Source organism: Pteropus medius, unplaced genomic scaffold, assembly GCF_902729225.1.
Source record: "Pteropus medius unplaced genomic scaffold, Ma_sr-lr_union100, whole genome shotgun sequence".
NCBI lineage: Eukaryota > Metazoa > Chordata > Mammalia > Chiroptera > Pteropodidae > Pteropus > Pteropus medius.
The window spans coordinates 67,169,304-67,193,680 of record NW_024349800.1 but is presented as its reverse complement, the minus strand read 5'-3'; the positions used below and the strand labels follow the sequence as shown (position 1 = coordinate 67,193,680).

The window sequence follows — 24,377 nt, the reverse complement described above, 5'->3', positions numbered from 1 at the left end:
GCGGTCGTGGGCACAAGGCTACGTGGCCATAGGACTGCACCTCTTCCCTAAGAGAGGACTCCAGCTGATTCAGCTTCTCCTCTTTCTTCTTCAGCAGGTTGTGGCCTTTCCGCATGGCCGATTTCATCTCATTCAGGTGTCTGGTCTCCTGCAGCCAAGGAGGAAGGGGAGGAGAAATGTGGTGACTGCCACACAGATGCTGGTGTCCCAGCTTTGCCATTGTTGGCTGGATAATCTTGAACATGACTTAACTCTCAGTCTTAATTCTCATCTAAGAGAAATATTACTTTTCACAGGGTGATGAAAATTAAATGAGATAGAGTATGTTACATGTTGAGTGCTATGCCCATACCTAATAAATTCTCAAATGGTTACTGTTAACCAAATGGTTATTATCATCACCACTATCATCATCAAGGAGGGATTTGGAGGAGCAATGGTGGCGCAGGAGTAGCATGTACATCCCCTGGGAAGCCTCTTGCCCTCTGCTGTCCCCACACTATTCTTAGAGGCCACAGGGCCCCAAGCTTGCTCACCGGCTCTGAGCACCATCAGCTTTCTAAGGGACTTAGTATGATCTGCCAGGACCCTCAAAGATCTGTGATCCCAACTAATAATAACAACCATGAAGTCACTGCCTTTCCATTGCAAATTAGAGTATCGGAAATGTACAAGTAACTCAGTCTTATGCTGAGTGTACTCAAAAGATTTTCAGTTATGAACAAAATTGTCAGTGTGATAGGATAAGCAAGGTATTGGATTTTAAAAACCTTACTTATATTCTTCACCTAAAAAATGGGAATAATGCTACTACCTTGTGCATCATCTATAGTTATTGCAAGGACCAAATGATTTACTGAGAGAAAGCATTCTGCACACTGCGCATTGCCTCATAAATGTAAGGCGCTTTCATCCTCATGGAGCTTCATAACCTGCATCCCCTGTCCAGGTGCCCTACAAGAATTGTCCAGTGACCCCAGGGCCTATGTGAACACTCTCATGGAATCACCAGAACAATCAAGGACGTGCCCCAAAGCGACTGTTTCCCTGCCTCCCCCAGTGATCCCCTCTCCTCGTGGGGCTGGCAGGCTGTCCTCCACCCTCCTGACCTCTTCCAGGTCCTTGCGCACATCATCCAAGGTCTTAGTGCCTGGCACGTCTTCGGCCGCCCCCTGAGCACTGGCCAGCTCGTGGCGCCAGTGCCGCTGGGCCGCTTTGAGAGCCGTCTGCCGCCTCCGCATGGAGTGCGTCTGCCGCACCAGGAACTCCTTGGCACCGCGGAGAGCTACCGCCTCCGCAGAGAAGTAGTGCCGGATGCTGTGGGGGACAGGCAGAGTAAGGGACGCCTGCGGTGGGAGGGTGAGCAAAGACTCCAAGAGCCCGCCCCTGCTCGACCACTTCCCCAGCAGATGCCCATCTTGAGCAGATTACAGGGCTGGGGCTGAGCAGTGTGAGGAAATGCCGCCATTAAATACTACAGTATGGGGCGTGTTGCCCTGTGTCGTCCTACCTGACACCATCAGGTAGATGGCCAGATGCTCCCATCAGCATGACCCTCAAACAGGGGTTCAGCAGATGCCAGTAGGCTGTGCTAACACTCAGTGGGCACCTACTTGGCTTGCCAGAGAAGATTCCTCAATCCTCCTGGTCCCCTTCCCTAAACCAAGCTCCACTGGTGATCGCTGTCACCTCATTTTAGTTTATACCAGCACTGTGATACAGGCACTCACCCCTCCATTTCATCCTCAACCCAAAATAAGATAGACTATGGGAACTCACCTGTCCAAGGACAAGTCAGTCTCCTCCTTGCTCTGGGAGAAAGTAGAGGGTACCTCTTTGGTCTGGTTCTAAGAATACATGGTAAGAAAGACCCACCAAATGCAACAAAAGCAGATACACTGCAGGCTCAGGGAACCCTGAATTCCCTCCCAGTGGCCTACACACAAATAGCCCTGCTAGCTGCTGAGCACTATTTACTTACAGATATCATTTGACAGATGGAGATGGGAGATTGGAAATGATAAGAACAGGAGGCTAAGGCCCTACACAGAGTAGAGAGCCAGGACCCCTCCTGATGCCCTGCCCCCTCCTGAGGCTCTACCCACTTCTGGTGCCGGAGCCCAGCCATCCTAACCCGTCCCAGGAATAGAGAAGCTCACTGTCACAAGAGATTTTCGTAGGTCTCCAATGTGGAGATCTGGCTCAAAACGTGGAGAAGCATTACTCTCGACTGCCAGCTCTTTCAATGTGTCCCGCTGTCTTTGAGCTTCCGCCTCCAGATCACTGTAGTAGGAAAAGGGAGTGTGAGGTGGGAGGAGGTGAGGAGGATCACATGATAAAACAGGCCAGGCAGCACACAGTTGGGACTCCTGGGAAGGTAGAGAGCAGGACCATCTCTTCATCCTTTCACTCCTGTCAAGTCCCTGAGGCAGGGCTGCGGCATGAACAGTAAAACCAGGGACCCCCAACTATTCACAGCCTCCTAACACCTCCCAACCCCTACAAAATGCAGCAGACATAGCTCCTTTGCCTGTTAACTTAGCCATGAGTGGACAGGGCCCATGAGCAGCAGAGGTCAGCGGGCAAGCAAGAGGCAGTGGGGTGGCTAAGTGCAGGATGCCTACACCACCTGACATGTTTCTGCAGCGTCTGACTCTGGGTCTGCAGCAGATCCACCTGGGATTCCAGCTCCAATTTGCAGGCCTGAAGCTCACTGAGAATTCTTCGGAGCTGCTGGTTTGACTCCAACAAGTGGGTATGCTCTTTCTTTGCCTCTTCCAGGTGCTGATGGGTGGCTGTGGCTTCCTAGAGCAGAAGAAAAGATAGAAGCACCTGGAGAAACAGTGAGAAGACGGTAGGGAACAGGCAACCCTAAAGGACAGGGAGGCCCAAAGAGCAGGGAGAGAGGGTGGAACTGACACAGTGAAGTCTCTGTGTCCGCGGTCAGAGGATGTGCAGGTTCCCGTCCTCCCACCACAGCCCCACTCCCTGAGGGTCCTGAGTTGGATTCCATACAGTGGTACTATTTGTCAAATAAGCCCAATGCCCTGGAGAGATCAAGTGAACAAAAAGTGGAGTGTTGGGGCGAGGTGGGCGGCGGGGAGAAAAGGAAAGAGAAAGGGGAAGAGACAAAGGGGGGAGGCCAAGGGAGGCAGACAAACCTCACTCTTCAGCGCAACCTGCCTCTGCACATCAAGGAGCTGCTGCTTCTCCTTCTGGGCAGTCTCCTGTCAGAGAAGGAAAGAAACAGGGCCCCTTGGCCATTTCCAGGTCGAAGGGACAGAAAGGCCCGTTCTTCTGGGGGAGCGATGACTCCAAGGTCAAGGACACCTGGAGATCCTGTCTTCCACTCCCACTCCCTCACCTGAATGTCCAGCTGAGCCAATCTGGCCTTGACATCTTTGGTTCTGGTTTCAAGTTCTACCTCTAAATCTTGGAGTTTCCTTTCCTACATAGAAGCGTAGGTGGAGAGAAAGATGTAAGTGTAGAGAGTGCAAAGCATTAGCTGAAGGGGCAGAAGGGGCCCTGACCCACCATACTGTAGCAGACCCTCCAAGATGGGCTCAGGCTTCCTCCCATTAGCTCCTGTGGCCTCCCAGGAAAGCATCACACCTTGTTTATTTCCGGTGGTGGCAAGGAGAAGCAAAGGTACCAACCCCAAGGCCCTAGAGGGGCTGACCTCCTCTTCTAATCCTGGGGATGTGCCCTGGCCCAGAAAACAAATGAGCAAAGATGCTCTAACTTGGGGATGGCCAATGCAAGACCCCACTCCCCCACCCCACCCCCACTCCTGAAGCTGTCAGGCTCCATCCTGTCCTGCTGCCCCCAGCATTTTTCTACCCTGCATGGAGGTGTCTGGTGGGTGAGCCCCAAGTGGCCACCCAGAGCCTCAACCTGCTCCCGGTGCTGACGCCGTAAGTCCTCCAGCTGTCTGTCCTGCTCCTGCCTCACAGTCTCCAATTCTCGCTCGTGGGCCCTTCGGAGGCGCTCCAGCTCTCCAGTCAGGTGACCCAAGAGTTCAGCCCGCTGCTTCCTCTCCTGCACAGAGGGTGGGGCCGCTGGTGGGAAAGTGCAGTGGCCCCCACACCCCTGCCGCTTTGAGTGAGTAAGATCAAAGACCCCATCAGTTCCCTAAGGCCAGCTCTTAGAGAAGAAGAGCATCAAAGATAGCATGGTCCTACTCCCCCAGAAAGCCTGCACCCCCTCTGCTGCTGAAGCAGAGGCTGGTCAGATGTCATGAGGAAATGCCCCTCATGAAGCAGTAGAAGCAGTAGAGGCTGCTGCTTCTACTGCTCCATCATGTACAGCTACCCTTCCCTAGGGAAGAGAGGTCATTAATAAATTATCACTATTCTTCAGCAAGGTCAGAATTGGTTTGGGAAGGGAGTCAACTACATTTCTTCACAGCCTGCTATTTCTGTGCTGAGAAAGACTGTACAAAGTGTCTGGGATACAATCCCTGGGGCAGCAGCTTAGAAGTCCCAGGCAGAGGCCCAGCTGTGGGGGAAAGTCAGCCACCCCACAATTGTTCACCCCAATAGGAACAAGACAAATTGGAGTCGAGCCACTTAGATAACTGAACTTTCCCAGCCAAGGGCTAAAGATGGGCAGATAATACTTACATATTGTTTTGCTCTTGGCAATCTATTCCTTGGTCCTGGAATTTTGATTACCCTGGTGGCATGGTGTTAGGGTGGTTAAAGCTGAAGGCTTTGGAATCACACAGTCTAGGCTTGAATCATAGTTCCTCTGCTTATTAGCCAGAGTGGGCTTGGGAAAGTTGCTTATACTCCCCAAGTTTGTGTCCTCATTTTTAAAATGGAGATAATGATAGTTATGTACCTTGTAAGGGTGTTATGAGGACTGAATGAGTTAATAAAGAGCTTAGAACAGTGCTTGCACATAGTACAAGCTCAATATGTTAGCTATTATTACCATGAGAGGATAATGCAGCCTGCCTGATGGAGAGGAAGCACTCCTAATCTAATGCTTTAGTTAAAAGGCAAAAATGACTTCACCATTGCAGGGGGCCAGGAAAGAAAGCCTCCCACAAGCCCTGACCACAATTTGTCCCCTTCCCCTGCCCTCTAGCCAGCTAGGAAGGGCCTGTGTGTGTGTGTGATGCACGTGCACGCGCATGCAAGCATGCATGCTGGACCAAGTCACCTCAGCTTCATACTGCTCTCTGGCCTCAGCCACCACTTGCTGGTGCTCCTGTTTCATCTTGTCCATCTTCCTCTCGTGTTCCCTTTCTACCTCCTGGCGCTTCTCTCTCAGGAGGCCACTGAGCTGCAGGGCAGGCGATAGGCATACAACATGCAGGACTGAGAGTAGACCAGTACTCGAGGGCTGAAGCACTTAAAGGTCTCATACACATATGCAACATACGCACACCTCCCCAGTGTTCCCCCTCCCCGACACACAAAACATACACATCACACATACATGACACATGATATATACACAGCAATACTCCAGCACCCCCTCCCCACATGCATACAGGGGCAGAGGGTGGAGCAGCACCTGTCCTCAGCGGAACTAAGACATAAAAAGGGAACCAGAAGTTCTAAGTACAGCTGAGCCATCCAAAGCAAAGTGGAAGACCCCTTGGACAATAGCCCGGCCAGCTATCAGAGCATCCATGACAGGCGCACACAAAGCCAAAGAAGCAGACCAGCATTCACCTCTTGCTCATACTCCAGCACTTGGTGAACTTTCCGCTGAGCTCTCTGCTCTGCCCACCCCAGGCTCTCCTGCAGCTGGGCCTCCTCCTTCTGTTGAGCTTCCTCTATCTTCTTCTGGAGGCTGGAGACCACCTGAGGAGGCCCAAGCACAGAGAGCACTGCAGAGTGGCCGTAAGAAACTCACTTCCCAGGGACCTAGTATCCCTCCTCATGAACTATGGGGAGAGAGAAGCCTCCTCCCTTGTGGCAGAGATGGGTATGAGTTCTAAGGATTAGTCATGAAGGGGCCGTGATGCTTATACTCAGAGACCAGGCTGCCCAGGCTCTGCTTTACAGGCCAGGCCGGCAGCATCTCACCTCTCTGTGTTTGGCCTCCAGCGAGGAAGAGAGCTGCTCCAGCTGAGTTCTGTGCTCACTCTCCAGTGCTGCCACTGCCTGGGGAACAACAAAGAGCCTGTGAAGGATGCAGGGCAGGGAAGACTGGCTGGGCACTGACTCTGGAGGAAGGAAGAGCCAGGAATCCATTCCCATACCCCTCGAGCTAAGGGGGCTCAGGGGAACCACAGGCACATCTTTGTTCCTCCAATATAATTCAGTCCCTAAAGTCTGCAACTAGGAAATGAACAGGAACATGAAGGCCAGAGTGGAGGAGCAATGAACCTCAGGTCACTGCTTCCAAAGCCCTGCCTCTGGGCTAGGCCACAGGCACACGGTGATGCTCATGCCTATGAACGAGACCCCAGGCAGGGAGGGCTGGAAGTTTTAGCATAACTGCCCGGAGTACTTGCAGTACAACGTTCTCCCCAGACCCTACTGAAGTTTCTCCTTGTAACAGAGCCAAAGCTCCATTCTCCACCAAAAGAAAACAGAAGTTCCACATGGCCTGCTACTTACTTCAGCCTCTTACCTAGAGACAGACCATCAGATCAGAGGGACAAGGAGTAAGGACAAGGGAGAAAAAACTCTAAGTGTGCTAACCTCTCATTCTATGGCAGGAGAGAAAAGGAGAAAGATAAAAGGTAATCACGGCTGCCCCTGAAGAACAAGGACAGGGAAAGGGCACCTCTGTCGCAGGACCTCTAGTCTAAGTTCTTTCAGTCATGAAATCTTAAATCCACAAATCGTTTCCCCTTAAACTTCTTCACTGCCATTGATAACACTGCTGCTGGCCCAGCTGGCCCTAGAGGGGCCTCTGGACCTCTGCAGTACCCTCCGCTCTGTCGTGGGGACCAGGGCTAGCACCTGCCCTAAGACAAGCCGGATCCACCCAGAGTAATGGGCCCACCATCTCCACACGCATCTGTGCAGACACCCACTCTCCACCAGGCTCCCCATCGAGCACGCGCAAGACTGGCTCTTCTTCTCCATTCAGTCCCTCCCCAGGCAGCCCAGGGAGCAGCCAGAGCGGAACAGTCTCCACTCTACTTGCTCACTTCTTTCCTCTCCCCTTCCAGCTGCTCCCTTAGCTGCTGCAAAGCCTTCTCTTTCTCAGCATTCAGGGAAGCTTGTTCTCTCTTCTCCAAAGCCTCCATCTCTTCCTTGAGTTCCTCCAGCATTTGCCTGTTTCTCTGCTCCAAGCTGGCCCTTTCAGCCTTCTGTACGCACTCTAACTCCTCTCTCAGCTTCTGCAGGGAAGCCTGTTGCTCGGCCCTGGGCAGAGAGAAGGGAATGGTAATGGGCCAGTGTACTCAGGGTGGTCCCCTCCACGGGGCTGGGCAGCTTATAGTAGGCACTCACCTGATTTGGTTCTCATCTGCTGCTGCACGGGACTGGACCTGGGCCCGGAGCTGGGACAGCCTCTGGCTTTCCTCTTCTCTTATCCGAGTCCCCTCCTCCTCAGTGGCTTTCTGCAACTGCTCCTTCAGTGAACTGGGAAGGAAAGAAAAGGCAAGTTTGTTGGAAGCTCCAGAGGTGTTTCCTCTTCTAGTCATAATCCCCGGCTTTCAGCCTCAAAAGCCTATAAACTGCCTGTGAAGCTCCCTAAATCTTAAGGATGAACTTAACCGCAGCCTCTGGGTCCTGCTGCCTCCCTATAATATCTCCCAGGGTAAAGGGGGACATGAAATCCACTTGCCCTTTGCCACAGGAAACAGATTATAGGCTGCTTGATCCCAAAACAGTGTTTCTTCCAAAGGCTCCCCTCTGCCTCCAAGTTCACTCAAGGATGGACAGTCTGACCCCAGCCTGACTCTGGTTCCATATCCTTTCACTCCCCACCCCACAGGCTCTATTCCAGCCACATCAGATGAGCCACCACCTCTAAATCCCACCATACTCTTTTTCTTGCCTCTTGGCCTTTGTTCACGCTGGTTCCTTGCCTAGAATGCCCTTTTCTACATGACAAATCCATATTCGTCATTCAACACCTAGTTCACTCCTCTCAGAGAAGTCTTTCTTACTTCCTCCAAATTCATCAATTAGCCTTTCTGTTCCCATCACACAATATATGGGGACCTTTCTTATCCCATACCACTCTGTACCATGCATCATACTGCATCATAATTAATCTTTTGTATGTCTGTTTTCCTTACAAGTCAGGGAGGTTCTTCAGAGAAAGAAATCTTGTCTTAAAATCTGTTCTATCCTAGGTGCTGAACACAATAACTGACATGAAGTAGGTACTCAATAAATGTTGAATTTGAACAATATCACCCACCCCCCCAAATATAAGCGAGCTTTGATTATCTATGAGGGTATCTTATTTATAGACTAACAATGGTAACCATTTCACTCCAAGCAGACATCCCTCTGCTTACACAAACCACATCCTCCTCACGCAGCCCCCACATGACCAGGGCTGTGTGCTGTACACTCAGGGAATTCAAGCCTAAGAATAAAAAAGATTCAGAAGACAATTTCTTTGAGAAGCTTCTGTAATGAATTCCAAAGCCAAAAAAGATTTAGGATTGTTTTCTATTTCAAGTTCCCAGCAGCACTGCTCCCTTCCACTACGACAGAAAATTTGAGTTAAGTAAAAATCCTTTCTTCTAGATTCTCCAGAAACCCTTTCTCTGTCCTATGGCTAAATTTTACACATAGCATCACAGAATGTTAGAGCTGGAAGGGTCTTTAGAGGTTAAGTCCTTCATTTTACAACTCTCTCTCTCTTTGTCTTACAACTAAACTCGTCATTTTACAACTAAAGAAAATAAGGGTCAGCTTGCCTGCTCATTCAAGAAATATTTGCTCTAAGGTCAGTGTTGCTTCCAGAAATTTCTACCAAATCAAACTTTCCTAGCAGAGAGGAGGCCCCGCCTCTCAGCAAGGCTTATGTATAAAGAGAAACAGAGTTCTCATGATGAACTATTTCAAAGGGAGCCAGGCAAGGCAATGCCCACAGAGAAATCACTTAGTCAAGGCCACTGAAACCATATTGATTTCAACTGAAAATAAAAATAAGAACTACCATTACTTGAGCAAATACTGTGTTGCAGGTCCTAAGTCACATACTTTTGGCACGCGAGTCTTCACCACAACCCAAGAGGGCTCTTGGACACTCTGGAGTCGGGAGTGGTTTGGAGAGGGATGAAAAGCCCAGTCAGGCAAGCCCAGGGTAGGGCCAGGAAGAGAGGAAGAGCCTGGTGGGCTGGCAGGGAACCACCGCCAGGATCCTCTCCTAAGCGCTGCCTCTCAAAGCGAGTTGAGCCCCACCCTGTTTGGGTGGGCCCCTGCCTCAGTTTTCAGTTAGCTAGAAGAGGAAGATGCTGTGGGGAGATCTGTTTTGTGGGATGTTCCCTGGCAGAGGATCCAGGAGGGGTGATATAAGGGCACTGGGTCAGCGGATCCTGTGTTGGGCTGAGATTGTCCCCAACCCTCTGGTAGTCAGGTGTTGGTTTTCTGTTAGCATCTCTAAATTAAGCATGAATGTTTTATACAGTCTTTGTTATCTATAATATATATATATTAAAAAAAAAAAGTCTCTACCACTTTTGGATGTTCTGTCCAAGAGGATAAAATTTAGCCTTTAGTTAAATTGCCAAATAAGTGAATTACATTAACACCTTTTTGTAGCACTTTCCCCATGGGACTGTGACAGAGATTGCTTGTTAACATCTCAATATCCATTCTCTCATATTCCTTACTAACAAAACCCTGATTTTATTCTCTCATGTAAAGAGACCCAGCTAAAGGACTAAATTTCTCAGTCTCCTTTGCAACCAGGGGTAACCAATGAGATAGATGTGAAAATTATTGGGTAGTTTCCAAGAAAACTCCTTTAAATGAGCTAGCACAGAGGTCCCGAATATATACACACACACAATCGCATACACTCAGGCCCTGCCCAGACTTAAGTGTCTTGTTTGTCTAGGACCTCCCAACCAGCTACTCAAACCCAAATAGAAACCTCTGGGTCCTGAGCAAGAGCACCTCACACTGTATCATGTGGTCCCTATCAATCTCACTGGGTCCCAGCCAGGCCCTGACTCCCAAAAAGAACAATGTAGTAATTAAGAAAACGAGCCTCAGAGACAAGCCACCTGAGTGAAGCCCGGCTCCGCTGCTCCTTAGTGTCGTCCCTTTCCATGCCTCGGTTTCTTCATTTCTTATCAATTATAGATTCTATAAATTGGGGTTGATATCAATACCCTATAAGAGCCATTCAGAGGACTAAACAAAGTAATAGATATAAAGTACATGGATCAATATAACCTGTCAAAAAATGTTAGCTACTCCCATTGAGATCATGTTTCCCAACTCTCTTCCAAAAAGAGGAGGGGTCATGATCCTTGGCAAGGGAGCCTATTCCTCCACACAGGCCAGTGAGGAGTCTTGGCGGGGCCCCGGGCATCCCTGTGGTCTCCGGGGCGAGAGAAGATGTCCCCCACTCCCCACATCACTGTGAGGCCCTGAGCCGCTTATCTAAGGGGAGGGGCAGGACCTGAGAGACTTCTCTTTCTTCTGGTGAAGCTGGAGGATCTCCTCTTCCTCCTCCTGCCACAGCTTCTCCCGCAACTGCTGCATCTTCTTTTGCTTCAATTCTAGAAGCTGCCTCTGGTCTTGCTTGAGTTCTTGGGCCACTGCCTCTTCCATGGCCTTCAGGGCAGCCTCTGAGAGCGGCTCTGGGGAAGCCGCAAGCTCTGGAGATTGCCTACCAATGGTGAGAAACAGCGTTTATCTAGTTTTAATATCCATTTACCTTTTGGCATCAGAATTTATACAGCTATAGATCACATACAGAATCCTAATGGAGCACCCATAATCAGGAATCACATATGCCGATCAGGTCACACAAGGGCCAGCAGTAAGGCTGCCCCTCTTGGACATAACAAGCACCATCTGTTCTACAGGACAAACCCCACTGTGGCTAACGCCTCAAAAGCCTAGGGAGAAGGGAAGCCCATAGCATTCTCTCAGTGGACCTGGTAGGTTAGAGCCCAAGGTGAAGAAATAGCTCAAGAGCTGGCAGCAGCAGGGAGGGATTAAAGTGCTATCCCTAACGGATTCGTCCCCAGAATGGCTCAGACAGAAAAGCCCTTTTTCTGTCTCCCCACTAGAGCTCTACCTGCTACTTGAGGCTCATGTCAGCAGTTTGGAAAGTCCCCAGAGGCTGTTCTTTGCCTCCCAAACTGAACAGAGGCCAATGCATAAGAGCCAGTAGGACAAGCAGCAGCATTTTTTGTAGCCCTGAGACCTAGAATAGTCCATGGAGGCCCAGGAACAGGAAACCCCCATCCCACACTGCCAAGAAAGCCAGGCAAGAGACCATTCCCTAAGCCAAAGAATGTAGCAAGAGCACAACAGGAATGCCATGCTCTATATCTCCCCAATGATGCCACTCTTTCATCTGCTTCGAGTTAATTCAATATTTGGAAGTGGGTAAAAGAAATTCAGAACTAACCTGGATGCATAAGGTTGGGTGGTAAGATAGGACTTATGGTATTGGTTACAAAGATGCCTATAATGTAAGAACTATTGTTTGTTGCTTGTACTCTGGTTCATGAAGGAAACATCCAAAGAGAAACCCTAAGAACATTTGGGACAATGAAAGCATAAGTATTTTGCCTCCCAGAGTGGCTTTCCTAAAGGCCAGTATGTGTTTGCATTCCCAGGTACCTAAATCTTATGTTAGGAATTGATCTCACCATACAACTACCAACCACTCTTCCACAGTGCTCAGGGCTGTGGCAGGCCTGGTACAGTGACCCAATCAACCTCAGTAGTATGTGGTCTTGGTCCAAATCAAGGAGCACTGGGGCAAGAGTGAAAAAGGGGAGCCAGTCTCCCTGCTGGGGTCACAGAACCTGCTTCTCCTTCAAGCTCTAATACTGCAGCAGATGGAAGACAGTGTGTGGGATAAGATTAGAACAGCAGAAGAAAACAAGGCCTTTGGAATTTCATTTTGGCCCCTTGAGATCAGAGAGAGAAGGAAGACATAAAAGGCCACTGATGTCTCTGAAATACCATTAAAATCTTTCCTTCCCCCTTTCCTAAAATTATAACTCAGACCAGAAACAGTCTTGAGCTCTGCCTTCAATTCTCTTCTGCTCCCAGCTCCATCTCCCCCTCCTTCCAATTCCTAGCTTCCTCTCAGTCCCATGACATAGCCCAACTGATGCAGACGTAAGAGATGTGGCTGCCACCTCCTCTGAGAATCCTGCCTTTGAAAAGAGCCTCCCCCTGCAGCTCTCCACCTCATCAACCCTCCAACTCATTTCCAACCTTGGCTGAAAACATCTTTTAATCTTGAGATGGTACCTTTTAATGTCTCTCTCCCCTGTGGGCTGTGATGCTATGTGGAGCCCTAGGGACAGATGCTACAGAAAGATGGGGCATCAGAGGGTGTGGTAGCATGTGCCCAGTCTACACATACTAGTGAGCTGGCTTGCATACCTGGCTTGCAGGCAAATGGGCCTATTTTCAGTGAGCCTCTTCGCTGTGTTCCCATTTGGAAGATCTAGTATCCTAAACTGCCAGCTTAGGTCCAAGGCAGTCAACAATGCGTGTGAAAGATCTTTGAGAAGACTGAGAAGTTGAGGACTCCAGAGGAAGAGGCAGGTCTGATTTCTAGGCCATTCTTCAGGTATTAGCATCAGTGAGACCAAATTTCTAACAGTTAGTGGCCAAGAGGAGGCTCCGCAGAAGCACGGTCATTTCAGGGTGGCCATCAAGTAGCTCTGAGAAATGTGAAAGGAAAGCAAGGAGGGAAGGCAGGCAGGGAGGGAGAAGAAGGAGGAAGGTATGGCACCCGGACATTCTGAAATGGTTGTACACTACTGAAGCTGAGTTCTTGTCTCTTCTCAAATCAACCTAGTGGTTTTAATTCAGCTACCCTCTCTCTACAAGCACGCGAAGGAAGATGCTGCAACGACAAAGGGAAGAACATCCCTGTTTCCCAGACCCAGGCCTTCTGGCCATAAAGCATGCACAGCAGTGGCTTCTTGCTAGCCCTGCCCATGCTCTCTGGCCTACTCTTTGTTCGTAACTCCTTCTGATTCAGTTTTACAACATCTATGAAAGTTGGCATACTCTATTAATCGTGTTTTCCTATTTTCTGTATTTTAGAAAGTTTCGACATCTTAAAAAGCTTGCTGGTCAAGGGGAGACTGCCCCTCCCAGGACTAGCCAATTCTTACCGACACAAAAGGGAACATGTCTGTCATATGCAAACCAACCAATCCTGACTCTATCTAACTCTCACATCTCCTTATCTAACTCGCAACACCAAGCCAATACTTCTCTACACTAAATCAACCAGGACCAAGTACCAGGCAACTAGAGGACACCCCTAACCCAAAATCCACAAAATTGCTCAACCCATCCCATCCTACACTCACTCAGGGTACTTATTCTACTTCACTCATTCCTCCCACAAAAAAACAACAAACAAACAAAAGAAAAAAAAACAAGAAAAGTTCTGGGCCATGCTCTCCCTTCTCACTTCCTCTGCCTCCTGACTAGCCCTGGTCCTTACCCATGTGGCCCTGCGTGACATGGCATGCCTTCTTCTCTCTGGAAATGTTAGTAACAAATTCTTCTTTCAGTGACATTGGTCTGTTTTCTCAGTCACCTCCACAAATTAAAAACCCATAGGTACAAATGAGACAGAGACACCAAGCTACTCCCCACAAAACCCAGAAAATCAATCCATTCCTAATGTAGTTGTAAAGATAATGACAAGGAAGTTATGGGGCCTGAAAAGGTTCAGGAAAGGAACAAATGATATTGCCTATGAATACTGTGTAAATTTGTCAAGGAAAATTTTCCTGAGACCTCGGCAGGGGCAGCCTCACTGGGACAAAGGAGAAACACAAAGGTGCTTTGGCTCCTCTCACTGCCCAGCTCTCTCCCAGAAGGCCCAGGTAGAAACTCTTTGACTTCTGACCTCTGCCCACAGGGTCTTCTCTCTGAACTACACTCACCTCCTGTGCCCATAAAAAGCACACTGATCTGTCTGTCCACAGGCACCAAGGACACTTGGGAAAGCCATGTCATTCCTCAAGGTTAGAGCTGTCATTGTGGGATACATCACCACCTTAAAAATGGGGCTATCCCGTCCCTGCATCAGTCCTGCAGTGCCACAGTGATGACATGAGATAAGTTCATGTGCCCTGCCAGGTCTTGGTGACACTTTCTGTGAGCAATTAGTGGATGAACCTGTCTCTGCTCAACAGTCAGCCCCAAATCCTTGAGACTCTTAGTTCTTTTGTACTACTCAGTTCGCAGATGGGAAAAATTGTATAACCCTGCACCTGTCTCTCTCCAGGTACAGAAAAGGAACAGTGGCTGCAGACTAAAAGTCAGAAATCTATAACCCTACTGACTAGAATCTAGTCCTAATTTTGCAACTGACCAGCAATGTGACCCTTTGCCTCTCTGAGCCTGTTTCCTCATCTGTAAAAAGGGGTAAGAGAGGGGAGGGTGAAAATGGGAGAAGAAAAGCTAAACAATTTCTAAGTTCTAGAAGTGCTCTGTGCAACCACCTAAGTGAAGCTCACATAAGTGAGCTTCAAACCCAGTCTCAAATGATATATACTGTATACCATATAATTCCTTTAAATGAAGTTGGAGAACTGAAAAAACAAATCTACTAGACAGAAGCCAAAATAGTAGTGACCTGGGACAGGTGGATTAGAGGAAAGGAGCATGAGGAAACTTTCTCGAGGGATGGAAATGTTCTCCATCTCATCTGGGTGTTGGTTACATGGTGTGTATATATATGTAAACATTCGTTGACTTGTACAATTCAGATTTGTGTACTTTCATGTATATAAATATCTCAATAAAACCTTTGGGGTTCTGCTAATGACCCAAAAGGAACCCCCTTGTTTCCACTCTTGTACCCCAAGTTTTGATGAGGGGAGCCCTGGGGACCTAAGCTAACCCACACGAGGACTAGTGATGGCTGCCTAGGGGTCTCAAGGCTGCTCACAGAACCAAGGGGACACTCACTCTCCCCCCACTCCACCCCTTGGTCCACAGCATCCCCTCCCCACCACCCAAGAGTGGATGGGCACTAAAGCCACCCACACACAATGGAGAACAGGGAAGAGACACGTTAAAACTGGCCCTTACATCTCAGGAGAGACTGACAGGGTGGGGCTGACTGCCACCTTCTGCTTGGACTCCTCGGCCTCTTCCTGCCCAGTGCCCAGCTTCTCAGCCTGGGAGCGCTGATCCTCGCCCCTCTTATAGGCGGCAGATGGGCTTGGGATCTCCTCCCTTGATACCAATAAGGAAGCAAATGTGTTAAAGCCAGGAGAAAGGTGAGAGACTCCAGATGTACCTCATTCGGGGTCAAAGAGCTGTAATGGGGACAACACAGGCAGCCCTAACAGCTTCTCTATCTCAGGTCTTAAAGCTCACTTTCCACTCCCTGCCTCTTCCCAAGCTGTTTACAATGAAGACCAGATACTCATGTCCCACGTGGGACATGGAATGGTTATGGGGCCCAAGGAGAAATTCTGCACACAGCAGGTGTTCAGTGGAAGCTGGTGATTGAACATCGCTGCTGCTCAACTTCCCCTAGTGACTCATTCCAACTGGATGAGCTCTAAGACCAGCTTTCTGTTTGCCAGAACAGAACTAGCAAATATACACCAGGCTCTGGACCAGGCTGGGGCACAAAGGTCCTCTCAGCTGGCCTCAGGGAAGCCTGGGTCTCTGCACCCGCCTCAGCATAGGACCTAGCACACAACAGGGCTCTACGGGGGGTTGCTGAACTAGAGGTGGGATGACTACTGGGTGGGAAGGGCTGATGTGGGGAGACTGGGAGAAATGGTCCTCCTAGCAGGACCTACGCATCCTGGGTAACAGCAGTCTCTGCCCAGCCCCTGGCAGGGAGGTAGTTGGGTCAGAAGAGACCCTTCTTAGTTCAAGAGTTTCTAAGCTCCCCTAATCAGGCTGTGCACCCCAACTTTAGCTGTAGACCGATGACTAGAAAAAGGCCGATCTCCTCATTTCCCAGCTCATATGGGACACTCAGCAGAAAGAAACTTCTCTTGCTGCTGCTTGGGCTGAAAACTCATCCCAGCTCTCCCCACTACCACCCCAAGAGGGTTCCCACTCATCCTTACCTCTGCAGGGAAACAGGCGGGACGGGGCTGCCTGCAGATTCCTCCCCGGGCTCCGCTGGCCCCTTCCACTCAGGCTGTCCCGCAGGGGCCTGCGGAGGCCCTTCTTCAGAGGCCTGGCTGTGAAGAGGACTCTTGAGCTGCTCCCCAAGCAGAAGTGGAGGAGACAACCTGGTCAGCCAACCAGAGCAGCAGTCAGGCCCCTCCATTTGAAGAGCAGAATGAGACTGAGGAGTATAGTGTGTGGACCTAGATCCATTCCTCCTTCCAAGCTGTACCCCAGCCCCACATCCACACGGAAACACAGAGGGCAAAGCAGCCAGAAAAGCAGGAAGGAGAGACTCTCGACTGAGCAACTGAGCGCTCCCTTTGCCTGGACTAGACTCAGCCTTCCCAGGTCCCTGTGCTGCATATGCTTAGCCTGGAAGTGAGAGCTAATTCAAAATTACTGGGGCCACAGAGGGATGGAATAACTGAGCGGAAATTAGGGAGAAAAAAAGAAGTCAAACTTGAGTGGTCAGACTATAGAAAATGCATGACGTTCTAGCTTTAAGAAAGAATGTTGATAGCTTTTAAAGGTCCAAAAAGTAGAATGACTCCTCATCTTCCCCTTCCGGAGTGACAGCCCTTCTCTTATCACGAGTTCATGCCTGAGAAGCTGGAAGCTCCCTACTCCCACACTACACACACACACTACACACACATACACACATACACACACACACACACACACACACACACACACACACACTCACTCACTCACTTAGCCGCAGCCAGTTCTGATGTAGCAGGGCCCTGATCAGAGCTCTGAGTTGCAGAACTGATCCTTTGCCATGACTCCAGTACTGGCCCATGACCAGGCACAAACGCAGCTTAATCCAATCCAGCAACAAGGACAAAGCCCTGGCCCCATACTGATGTTAATGTGCACAAAGTCCCACCAAAGGCATCCAGCAGCACTTCACATTCCTGTCTTGGTACAGAATCAGAGGGTTTGAGGTGGAGCTCGCTCACTTGCGCGTGCACTCCACACACTCTCTCACTCTCTCTCTCCCCCCCACACACACACGCACGCACACACACATGCACACACACACAAACTCTTTACAAGGCCATCCAGTCAGTTCATCATCTCCTTCAGGAAGGAGCACACTGAGCCTTGCAGACCAAAGCCAGGAATTCTGCCCAAGCCCACACACCTAAAGGCCCCTGAGGGCAGCCTCCCACATACTGTACCTCCCCAAGCCTTTGGACTGCATGCTCTGCAGCTCATCTTGGCTGGACTGGCTGTCATCTTTGTCTTCTCTTCTCAACCTCTGGGCCTGTAAGCAGTAGCAGTGGAAAGTGTATATTAGAGAGGCCTATATGTGGTCCCTCAATCCTCCAACTGACTCCCATGCCTCGGAGAAAGCACTGAGAGGTGGCTCTTGAGTGAGTGAAAACCACTTGGGATACAGAAGAGGCAGCCCATTTACTGTAAAGCCTCCTGGGGCTCTGGCTAAGCCCCTAGGTTCACAGCTGCTCCAGGGCTGGCCTTGTTGGTCTGGGGAGGGTGAGTCAGACACCATAGCCACTACAAGCAGAGCCAGAAGCTATAGGCTGAAGGAAAACACACAGGAAAGAAAAAAAAAATCCTTGTCTCCTGCAGTTGGAAGGCTTCACTGCCATTTATAAGGAGAAAGCAGAGAAATTCATGAACACCCCACATCTACAGAGGCCCCAGATCTCCAGTGTCAATGATTTATAGGGAGGCTGAAATAAAGTGAGCAGACAAGTACATTAAAGAGGAAGGGTCCTGGAGAGATGGAGACTTGGTGAAACGAGAGAGTGCTGTACTCCAGATGAAACTGGTACCATCAGGGCATGTGAAGAAAGACAGAGTGTTCCTATTTTCCATTCTGAGCTCCCCCCAGCACCCAGCACCCATCAGTGGACTATGATGCCCCCTTTCCAGTCAGAGATTGTACCACCTATCCAAAAGACAAAAAACAAAAACAAAGAACAAATCTCATTTTATAGCTTGGGCATCTGGACAAATTTGGTGAAAAAGAGAACTATTCTTGATAAGTTCGAATATTTTCTGCAGGGGTGGGGCCATAGGATATAGTAGTGAAGTCAGCCTAAACTCCATCATCTGTTCTAGCATTTTCTGCCTGGGGAGTCTGTCTCCTCCGCTAGACAATGGCATAGTAAACCAGAGCTCACAAGGCTTTAGGTGAGGATTAAATTAGATTATGTACATAACCCCTGACTCCTGGCCCAAAGAAGGCTGCTGCAAATGTTAGCTCCTCTACTCACACTTGTCCCTGCTCTCCCAGCCTAAGGACAAAAACAAAAACAAAAACAAACAAACAAAAAAACGCCTTGCCAGTGCCAGTCCCCATTCTAGGACCTGCACTCCTTCTGTCACACTGACAGGAGCCCCGTCTGTTCTGGAACACAAGGGTTAACAGGAGCAGTGGGGCAGGAGACAACTCACTCTATCTTCCTCAGTGGGGTTCTGGCCTAGCTGGCACACCGCTGTGCCTTCAGCCCTGTGCCCACAGCCCTCCACACCTCTCCACTGGCAGTCTGAGCCCCAGCAGCTGTGGCCGACTCTGCCATCTGGATGGGTGAGGAAGGGCAGAGCCTGAACTAAAAGCCAGCTCCCCCAAATTACATTAAAAATAGAAATGCTGCCTGTAAGTACCTCCTGGTGCCCACAGCAGAAGGGCTCCCTGCCAGTGCTGCCACTCCTAATGGCATCAGCCTGGGCAGAGCCCGCAGACAACAGCAGGGGCCTGAAAGCCTCCTCCCGCCTCAGCTCTAGTCCCTTCCAGTGTTCAACTCAAAACTTCTCTTCCCTACAAATCACACCAAGTTCCACAAATAGCTCCCTATCTCACTTCTCAAGAAAAAAAAAAATCACATAGGCCAATCTATTTAACAAACTAAAAGTTGATGGATAACAAAGTGAGGTGGTCGTAATAACAATTTGGGTATTGAGCCCTCAGTCAGAAAAAACTAACTACGATGTCTGTTTCTTTCTTGATTCATCTCCTATATTTCTGCCGGAAACCCCTGCTAGAGAAAAGGGGATACCTTGGGAAAGTACCCAGACAGAGGTCCTTCGAGTAGTTTCATTTGATCCCTAGACCTTTTTGCCCAGGAAGGAATCAAAAGAACCAGACAAGGAAATTATCCATGTCAGTACTCTTCAGAAAGGAGAGACAGCGAGTATGTTCTCAGCCTCTAGCCTAACATTGCTTAAGACACCATTCCTCCGTTCTTAACTCAGCTTCAAGGTTTCGTTTTGTCAATGGTCCAGTCCCCATTTAAATAAATCACAATGCATTCATAAAGCAGAATGCTCTGGAACCAATAAAAAGAGTAAGGTAGATCTGAAATAACTTAGAAATAAGTAAAATTTAAATTTGATCCTCAAATTTAAAGACCATATTGCCAAGCAGTTTTTGTAACACAGTCTGAATTTTTCTGGGAAGAGAAAAGATAAATAGAAAATAGATATATGCTTATATGTACGCAGAAAATTTTCTGGAAAGGCATGTGAAAAATGTTAATAGAAACTGTTAATAGTCTCCACCTGTGGGAGTAAGGTTGTAGGAAGCAGAAGACTTTGACCTTTTATACTATTGAAATAATTTTATAGTCATTTTTGTAATTTATTAAAAATTCATCATGTTTATAATTGATCATAATCATTATTTTGTCTGTGGTGATGGTTTGAAAAGTCTACACATGGTAAAACTTAACAAATGGTACACTTTAAATATGTCCAGTTTATTATACGTCAATTATATCTCAATAAAACTGCATACAATTTTTTAAGTGAACAAAAACTTGTTGAGCTCGATTCTAAGCCTTTGCACTGGCTTGGCCTCTAGAGAATATAGGACATGGGTAGGAGCCCACAGGAAAGACAAAGGAGACTGCACCTACGGTTCAGTCTGCTCCACAAAGAGGCTGCTGCTCGGTCCTCCAGCCCCACCTCCCTTCTCAGCCTCTCCAGGCTCTGTGTGGTCAGCCAACCTGAGTGTCCAGCACTGCTCCATGCCCTAATGTGCTAGTCATGAGATATCGCTTAAGGTTTCCTCTGCCAGGGCTGGCAAAGGGTGCCTCGTGAGAACCAAATCCAAACCAGGCCCTGCTACTGCTTTATACCAAGTGGCCTGACTCAAAAAGAGGCTGCTGGCCTCATTAGGTTTTAGGCAGGACCTAGAAATCTGTCTTTTTAAAGCCCCCAAATATTCTAATAATGGTCAGTTTTTGGAGCCAGAGAAATGGAAATATACCCTGCCCGGCCAACTAGGTAACTTCCTTGCTTACCTACTACCAAAAATGACTCACAATTCACCTGCTCCATGCCCTTCCTGACTGATCCCACCTGCCGTAGTCTGTGCCTTTATATCCCTCCAGGGCTGCAAATGGGGGTGACCAAGGTGCAGCAGAGCCTTCCTGGCCTAGGAGACTTGTCAGCCAGAGCTGAGGAACGTGTCAGGTTCAAATGCAACCGGCCTCACAGCTCTACCCTGTCTCCTACTCATTTCACTAAGGGCTCCCAGTCTTGACTCACATTAAACATCTTGTTTGTTTCACCCAACAAATTTGTTTCACTCGACTGCTCCCTTAAATTTGCAGAGACCATCTGCCAGAATCTCCCTTCTCTTAACAAACCCACAGAGGAGGAAAAAATGATCTTCTTGTCTCACCTTTGAAAATAAAACCACAGCATCCTTCCTGGCCATAGCCTGCCTGAGCACTGGTCTTCGCCATAGCTCAGTGATCCCATACACACATGCACACACACACAACCAGTCTCTAATCTCCTAGATTCATGTATTGTTCCTGCAAGAGCCCAGAGGCAATGATCTCACATGACCTCACAGGCAATTCACACAGCAGTAACAGTAATAATAGCTATGTTTATTTAATATTTATATGCTAATATTTTACATTCTTTACCCCAGTTTCTTCTCATAACAGCTCCCTATGGCCAGGATTTGTGTCTCTGTCAACCTTGGGTCAGAAGTCACCTATGCCTGCACAGAGCTTTTATGGGGCCGGGGAGATAAAGAATCATAAAACAGAGGAAGCACTAAGGGAGGCAAAGGGAGGGAACGATTCATCCTGCTTTGAAGTGTTGTCAGAGGTGAGCCTCCAAGACCAAGAAGGAGCTGGGACAAAAGGAGAAGGAGCACAGCAGGCAGAGTAGTGGAGGTGATGGTGCCCAGGGAATGGTGAGTGCTGGGCACAGCTGGTGCCTGCCAGGTGGGCTGAGGATGAGGCTGCAAAGTTTGAATGGGCCAAGCTGGGAAGTGCCTTGAAATCCACAATCATACAGTGCTTTTCACATGAGCACGTGGTCAATCCTCAGTTGCTAAATGAATGGATAAACAGATAAATGTGGGTGCGGGGATACCTGATTCATAGCAACAGAGCAGGAACGGTCAGAAACCCCATCACAGGTAGAGTCAGGGCCATGCCTTAGTGAATTAGAAGGCAAGGAACTCTCAGAAATGTACCCTGGGATGGGATGGGCTCAGCTCTGGGTTATCCCAAAAAGTGAAGCCCCAGCCGATCACCCAGTGAGACTCACCTCCCAGCGGGCTCCATCCAGGACTGGGGAAAGCACGTCAACATCCAGTAGGTGCTCAGAGATCCGGCTGCGAAAACCGAAGTCCTAGAGACAATGGAGACAAGGAGGTCATCTCTGCCTCCGTCACAGTAAGCACCCATCAGGGCCTCTCCTCCATCAACCTTCCAGAAAGGCACCTACTATGTGCCGGGCACTGTGCTAAATATTCTGACATGTACTAATTATTTTAATCTTCAAAATAATGCCATAGCTAGATGGAAAGATAAAGCAAATATGTTAAAATGTTCACTGTAGACTCAAGGTGGTGAGTATGTGGACAGTCACTGTAAAATTCTTTTAATTTTTCTGTATGTTTGAAATTATTCATAATAAAATTATGGAGGAAAAATAACCTTGTGAGACTGATACTTCTCAGCATCATCTTCCAGTTGAGGAAGGTCTGAGAGCATGTGTCATTTGCCCAAGGTCACACAGCTGATAAACAATGGGGTTGCAGGCAGATGTGCCCTGAGCAGACTCCAAAGCCCAAGCTCTTTGCATGTCACATGCTGCAAAGCATGTCACTTTCCAGCTGTCTCTCCAAAGTGCCAGAATACCTGTGGGCAGCTTAGAAATTAGGCTTGGTAGGCTTCTTCCAGCTTGTTCTTTCCCCCTGTCCATAAAGGTGCCCCTCTGGACAATGGGGATTAATCAGCAGCACTTTCTCCACAGGCTTCTCTTTGGGATGGGCAGCAAGTGCCCACACAAATGCCAGCTCCCCGCTACCCTTTGGCTGCCACAGAACCATGCTCTCGCCCCCTCCATGCCTAAGATCGCCGCTGGGCTAAGTGAAGGATTGCTACCTGACAGTATGCTACTAGAGATAGTTCTGTCATCAGCCCTGAAAAATGGAAGGAGCCCAGCCAAGGTCTGGTCCTGCTGTCCATGGCTTCCTCCACCCACTCACATAGAAAAGAAAAATACAAATGGGAACATTTCTCCACACAGTGACTCCTTCAGAAGGGCCAGAGCCCTTGCTTCCAAGAATTCTGAGACATAGCTATTCTTCATGATGGTTTTTGCCTTCCATCCCCAGCTTATAAATTTTCTTTTTCAGTGACATTTTCCTTTCAGTTTGAGTTCTACTCCATTTAATGCAGCTGCCATCTGCCTCCTCAGCCCATGGCTCAGTGAGGGGCTAGAGCACACAGCCTCCTAATTCCTCTGCACTCCCTCATATCATTACTGTTCATCCCTGACTCTCTCCCACTAATCCCTTCCCTTTGATCTGCCTCTTCCAAACAGATGGAGCATGATTTCTAGAGGTAATGCTCTGCCAAAAAGCACCCCAAACTACTCCCCTTAGATACAGACCTGGCAAATGAAGCCGGGATACAGCAGACCTGGTGGAAGGTCTGGGACAAAGAAACAATGGATGTTAGCATTCCAGGTCAAACTCTTAACTCTAGAAGTGAAACCACAGCATTGTTCCTAGCCAGAGCCTGAAGACTGGTCCTTACCATAGCTCAGTGATCCCATACACACATGCATACACAATCAGTCTCTAAACTCTTAGATTCATGTATTGTTCCTGCAAGTGCCCAGAGGCAATGATCTCACGTAACCTCACAGGTAATTCACACAGCAGTAACAGTAATAACAGCAACACTGATTTAATGTTTATATGCTAACGTTTTACATCCTTTACCCACTTTTCCTATAACAAGCTAATAAAATAGGTAGTGTTGTCCATAATTAATTGGCTGAGAAACTGCAGTTAGACACGACCTAAGTTTGAATCCCAACTTCCCCATTTACAAGATGTGTGATTTTAGGCAAACTACTTAAGCACAGGGACCCACAAGTCCACCACTCTGCTGTCCCTCATCTCAGACTCACCAGGCCAAGGAGGGACTTGGGGTCAGAAGCAGAGGAGTCTGAGAACTGTAGTTCCTTCACATGTTCGCTAATCTCCGACTCCTGGGGAAACAGACCCACAGAAAAGTCAGCCAGAGCAGAGCACAGAGGGGCGTGATCACTTCAGGGAATTCCATTCAGGCCATAATGCCAACACAGAGCTAAACCCAAACGAAAATCCATCTCTTCTGGAAAGCATGCACCAGCCGTCAGTCCAGTCAGGCTGGGCAGCCCAGCTCAGTACAGGGATTTACATGTGTAAGGAGAGCCGAATGGAGTGGAGTGGAGTGGAGATGGTTAAAAGCTGGCGGTAGGGAAGTTTGATGCTATCCTTTAAAAAAAAAAAAAAAAAAAAAAGCACAATGAGAGTATCTTTTCCAGGAAGTAGTTAAAAGCTCTTTAAATTAATTTCCTCACCATCTACCTAGAGGAGGAGCAGGACTAAGGGTTGGACAATTGAAAATGCCAAAGGCACTCCCTGCTGGGTCCTACTTCTGTCCATTTGGGTCACTGGCTAGGTCTTGCCATAGCAAGACTTCTGTATCTTGAGTTGGTTCAGAAGGAGCCACAGAAATCAATGAAGAGCCTTCTTGTAACCTAACTGACAGGTGCTGGGGACAGGAACCTCCACAGGGCTCAAAGAGAGCGGAAGAGGGTTGCAGCCAGCAACTCCATGTGGGACAAAGTGAC

General features: G+C 48.7%; 1 protein-coding gene across 12 annotated transcripts in view; it reads right to left on the bottom strand.

Annotated features, from left to right (window-relative positions):
- Window positions 1-24,377, bottom strand: part of CEP164 (centrosomal protein 164) — a 64,756-nt gene that overhangs the window by 5,173 nt on the left and 35,206 nt on the right. For 3 of the 12 annotated variants that reach the window (XM_039888011.1, XM_039888015.1, XM_039888018.1), the window contains 19 exons: window positions 23,670-23,750; window positions 21,792-21,875; window positions 17,432-17,517; window positions 16,199-16,366; window positions 15,198-15,344; window positions 10,564-10,773; window positions 7,422-7,553; window positions 7,118-7,334; window positions 6,042-6,119; window positions 5,685-5,816; window positions 5,167-5,289; window positions 3,895-4,038; window positions 3,365-3,448; window positions 3,162-3,227; window positions 2,630-2,805; window positions 2,160-2,283; window positions 1,780-1,847; window positions 1,110-1,317; window positions 41-148 (listed from right to left, as the gene is read on the bottom strand). In XM_039888011.1, coding sequence (XP_039743945.1) covers window positions 41-148; window positions 1,110-1,317; window positions 1,780-1,847; window positions 2,160-2,283; window positions 2,630-2,805; window positions 3,162-3,227; window positions 3,365-3,448; window positions 3,895-4,038; window positions 5,167-5,289; window positions 5,685-5,816; window positions 6,042-6,119; window positions 7,118-7,334; window positions 7,422-7,553; window positions 10,564-10,773; window positions 15,198-15,344; window positions 16,199-16,366; window positions 17,432-17,517; window positions 21,792-21,875; window positions 23,670-23,750 — 2,436 coding nt within the window. Of the gene's footprint in view, window positions 1-40; window positions 149-1,109; window positions 1,318-1,779; window positions 1,848-2,159; window positions 2,284-2,629; window positions 2,806-3,161; window positions 3,228-3,364; window positions 3,449-3,612; window positions 3,707-3,894; window positions 4,039-4,265; window positions 4,675-5,166; window positions 5,290-5,684; window positions 5,817-6,041; window positions 6,120-7,117; window positions 7,335-7,421; window positions 7,554-10,563; window positions 10,774-15,197; window positions 15,345-16,198; window positions 16,367-17,431; window positions 17,518-21,791; window positions 21,876-23,669; window positions 23,751-24,377 lie in introns of those variants that run through there. The other 9 variants (XM_039888012.1, XM_039888017.1, XM_039888013.1 and 6 more) reach the window with 9 other exon arrangements.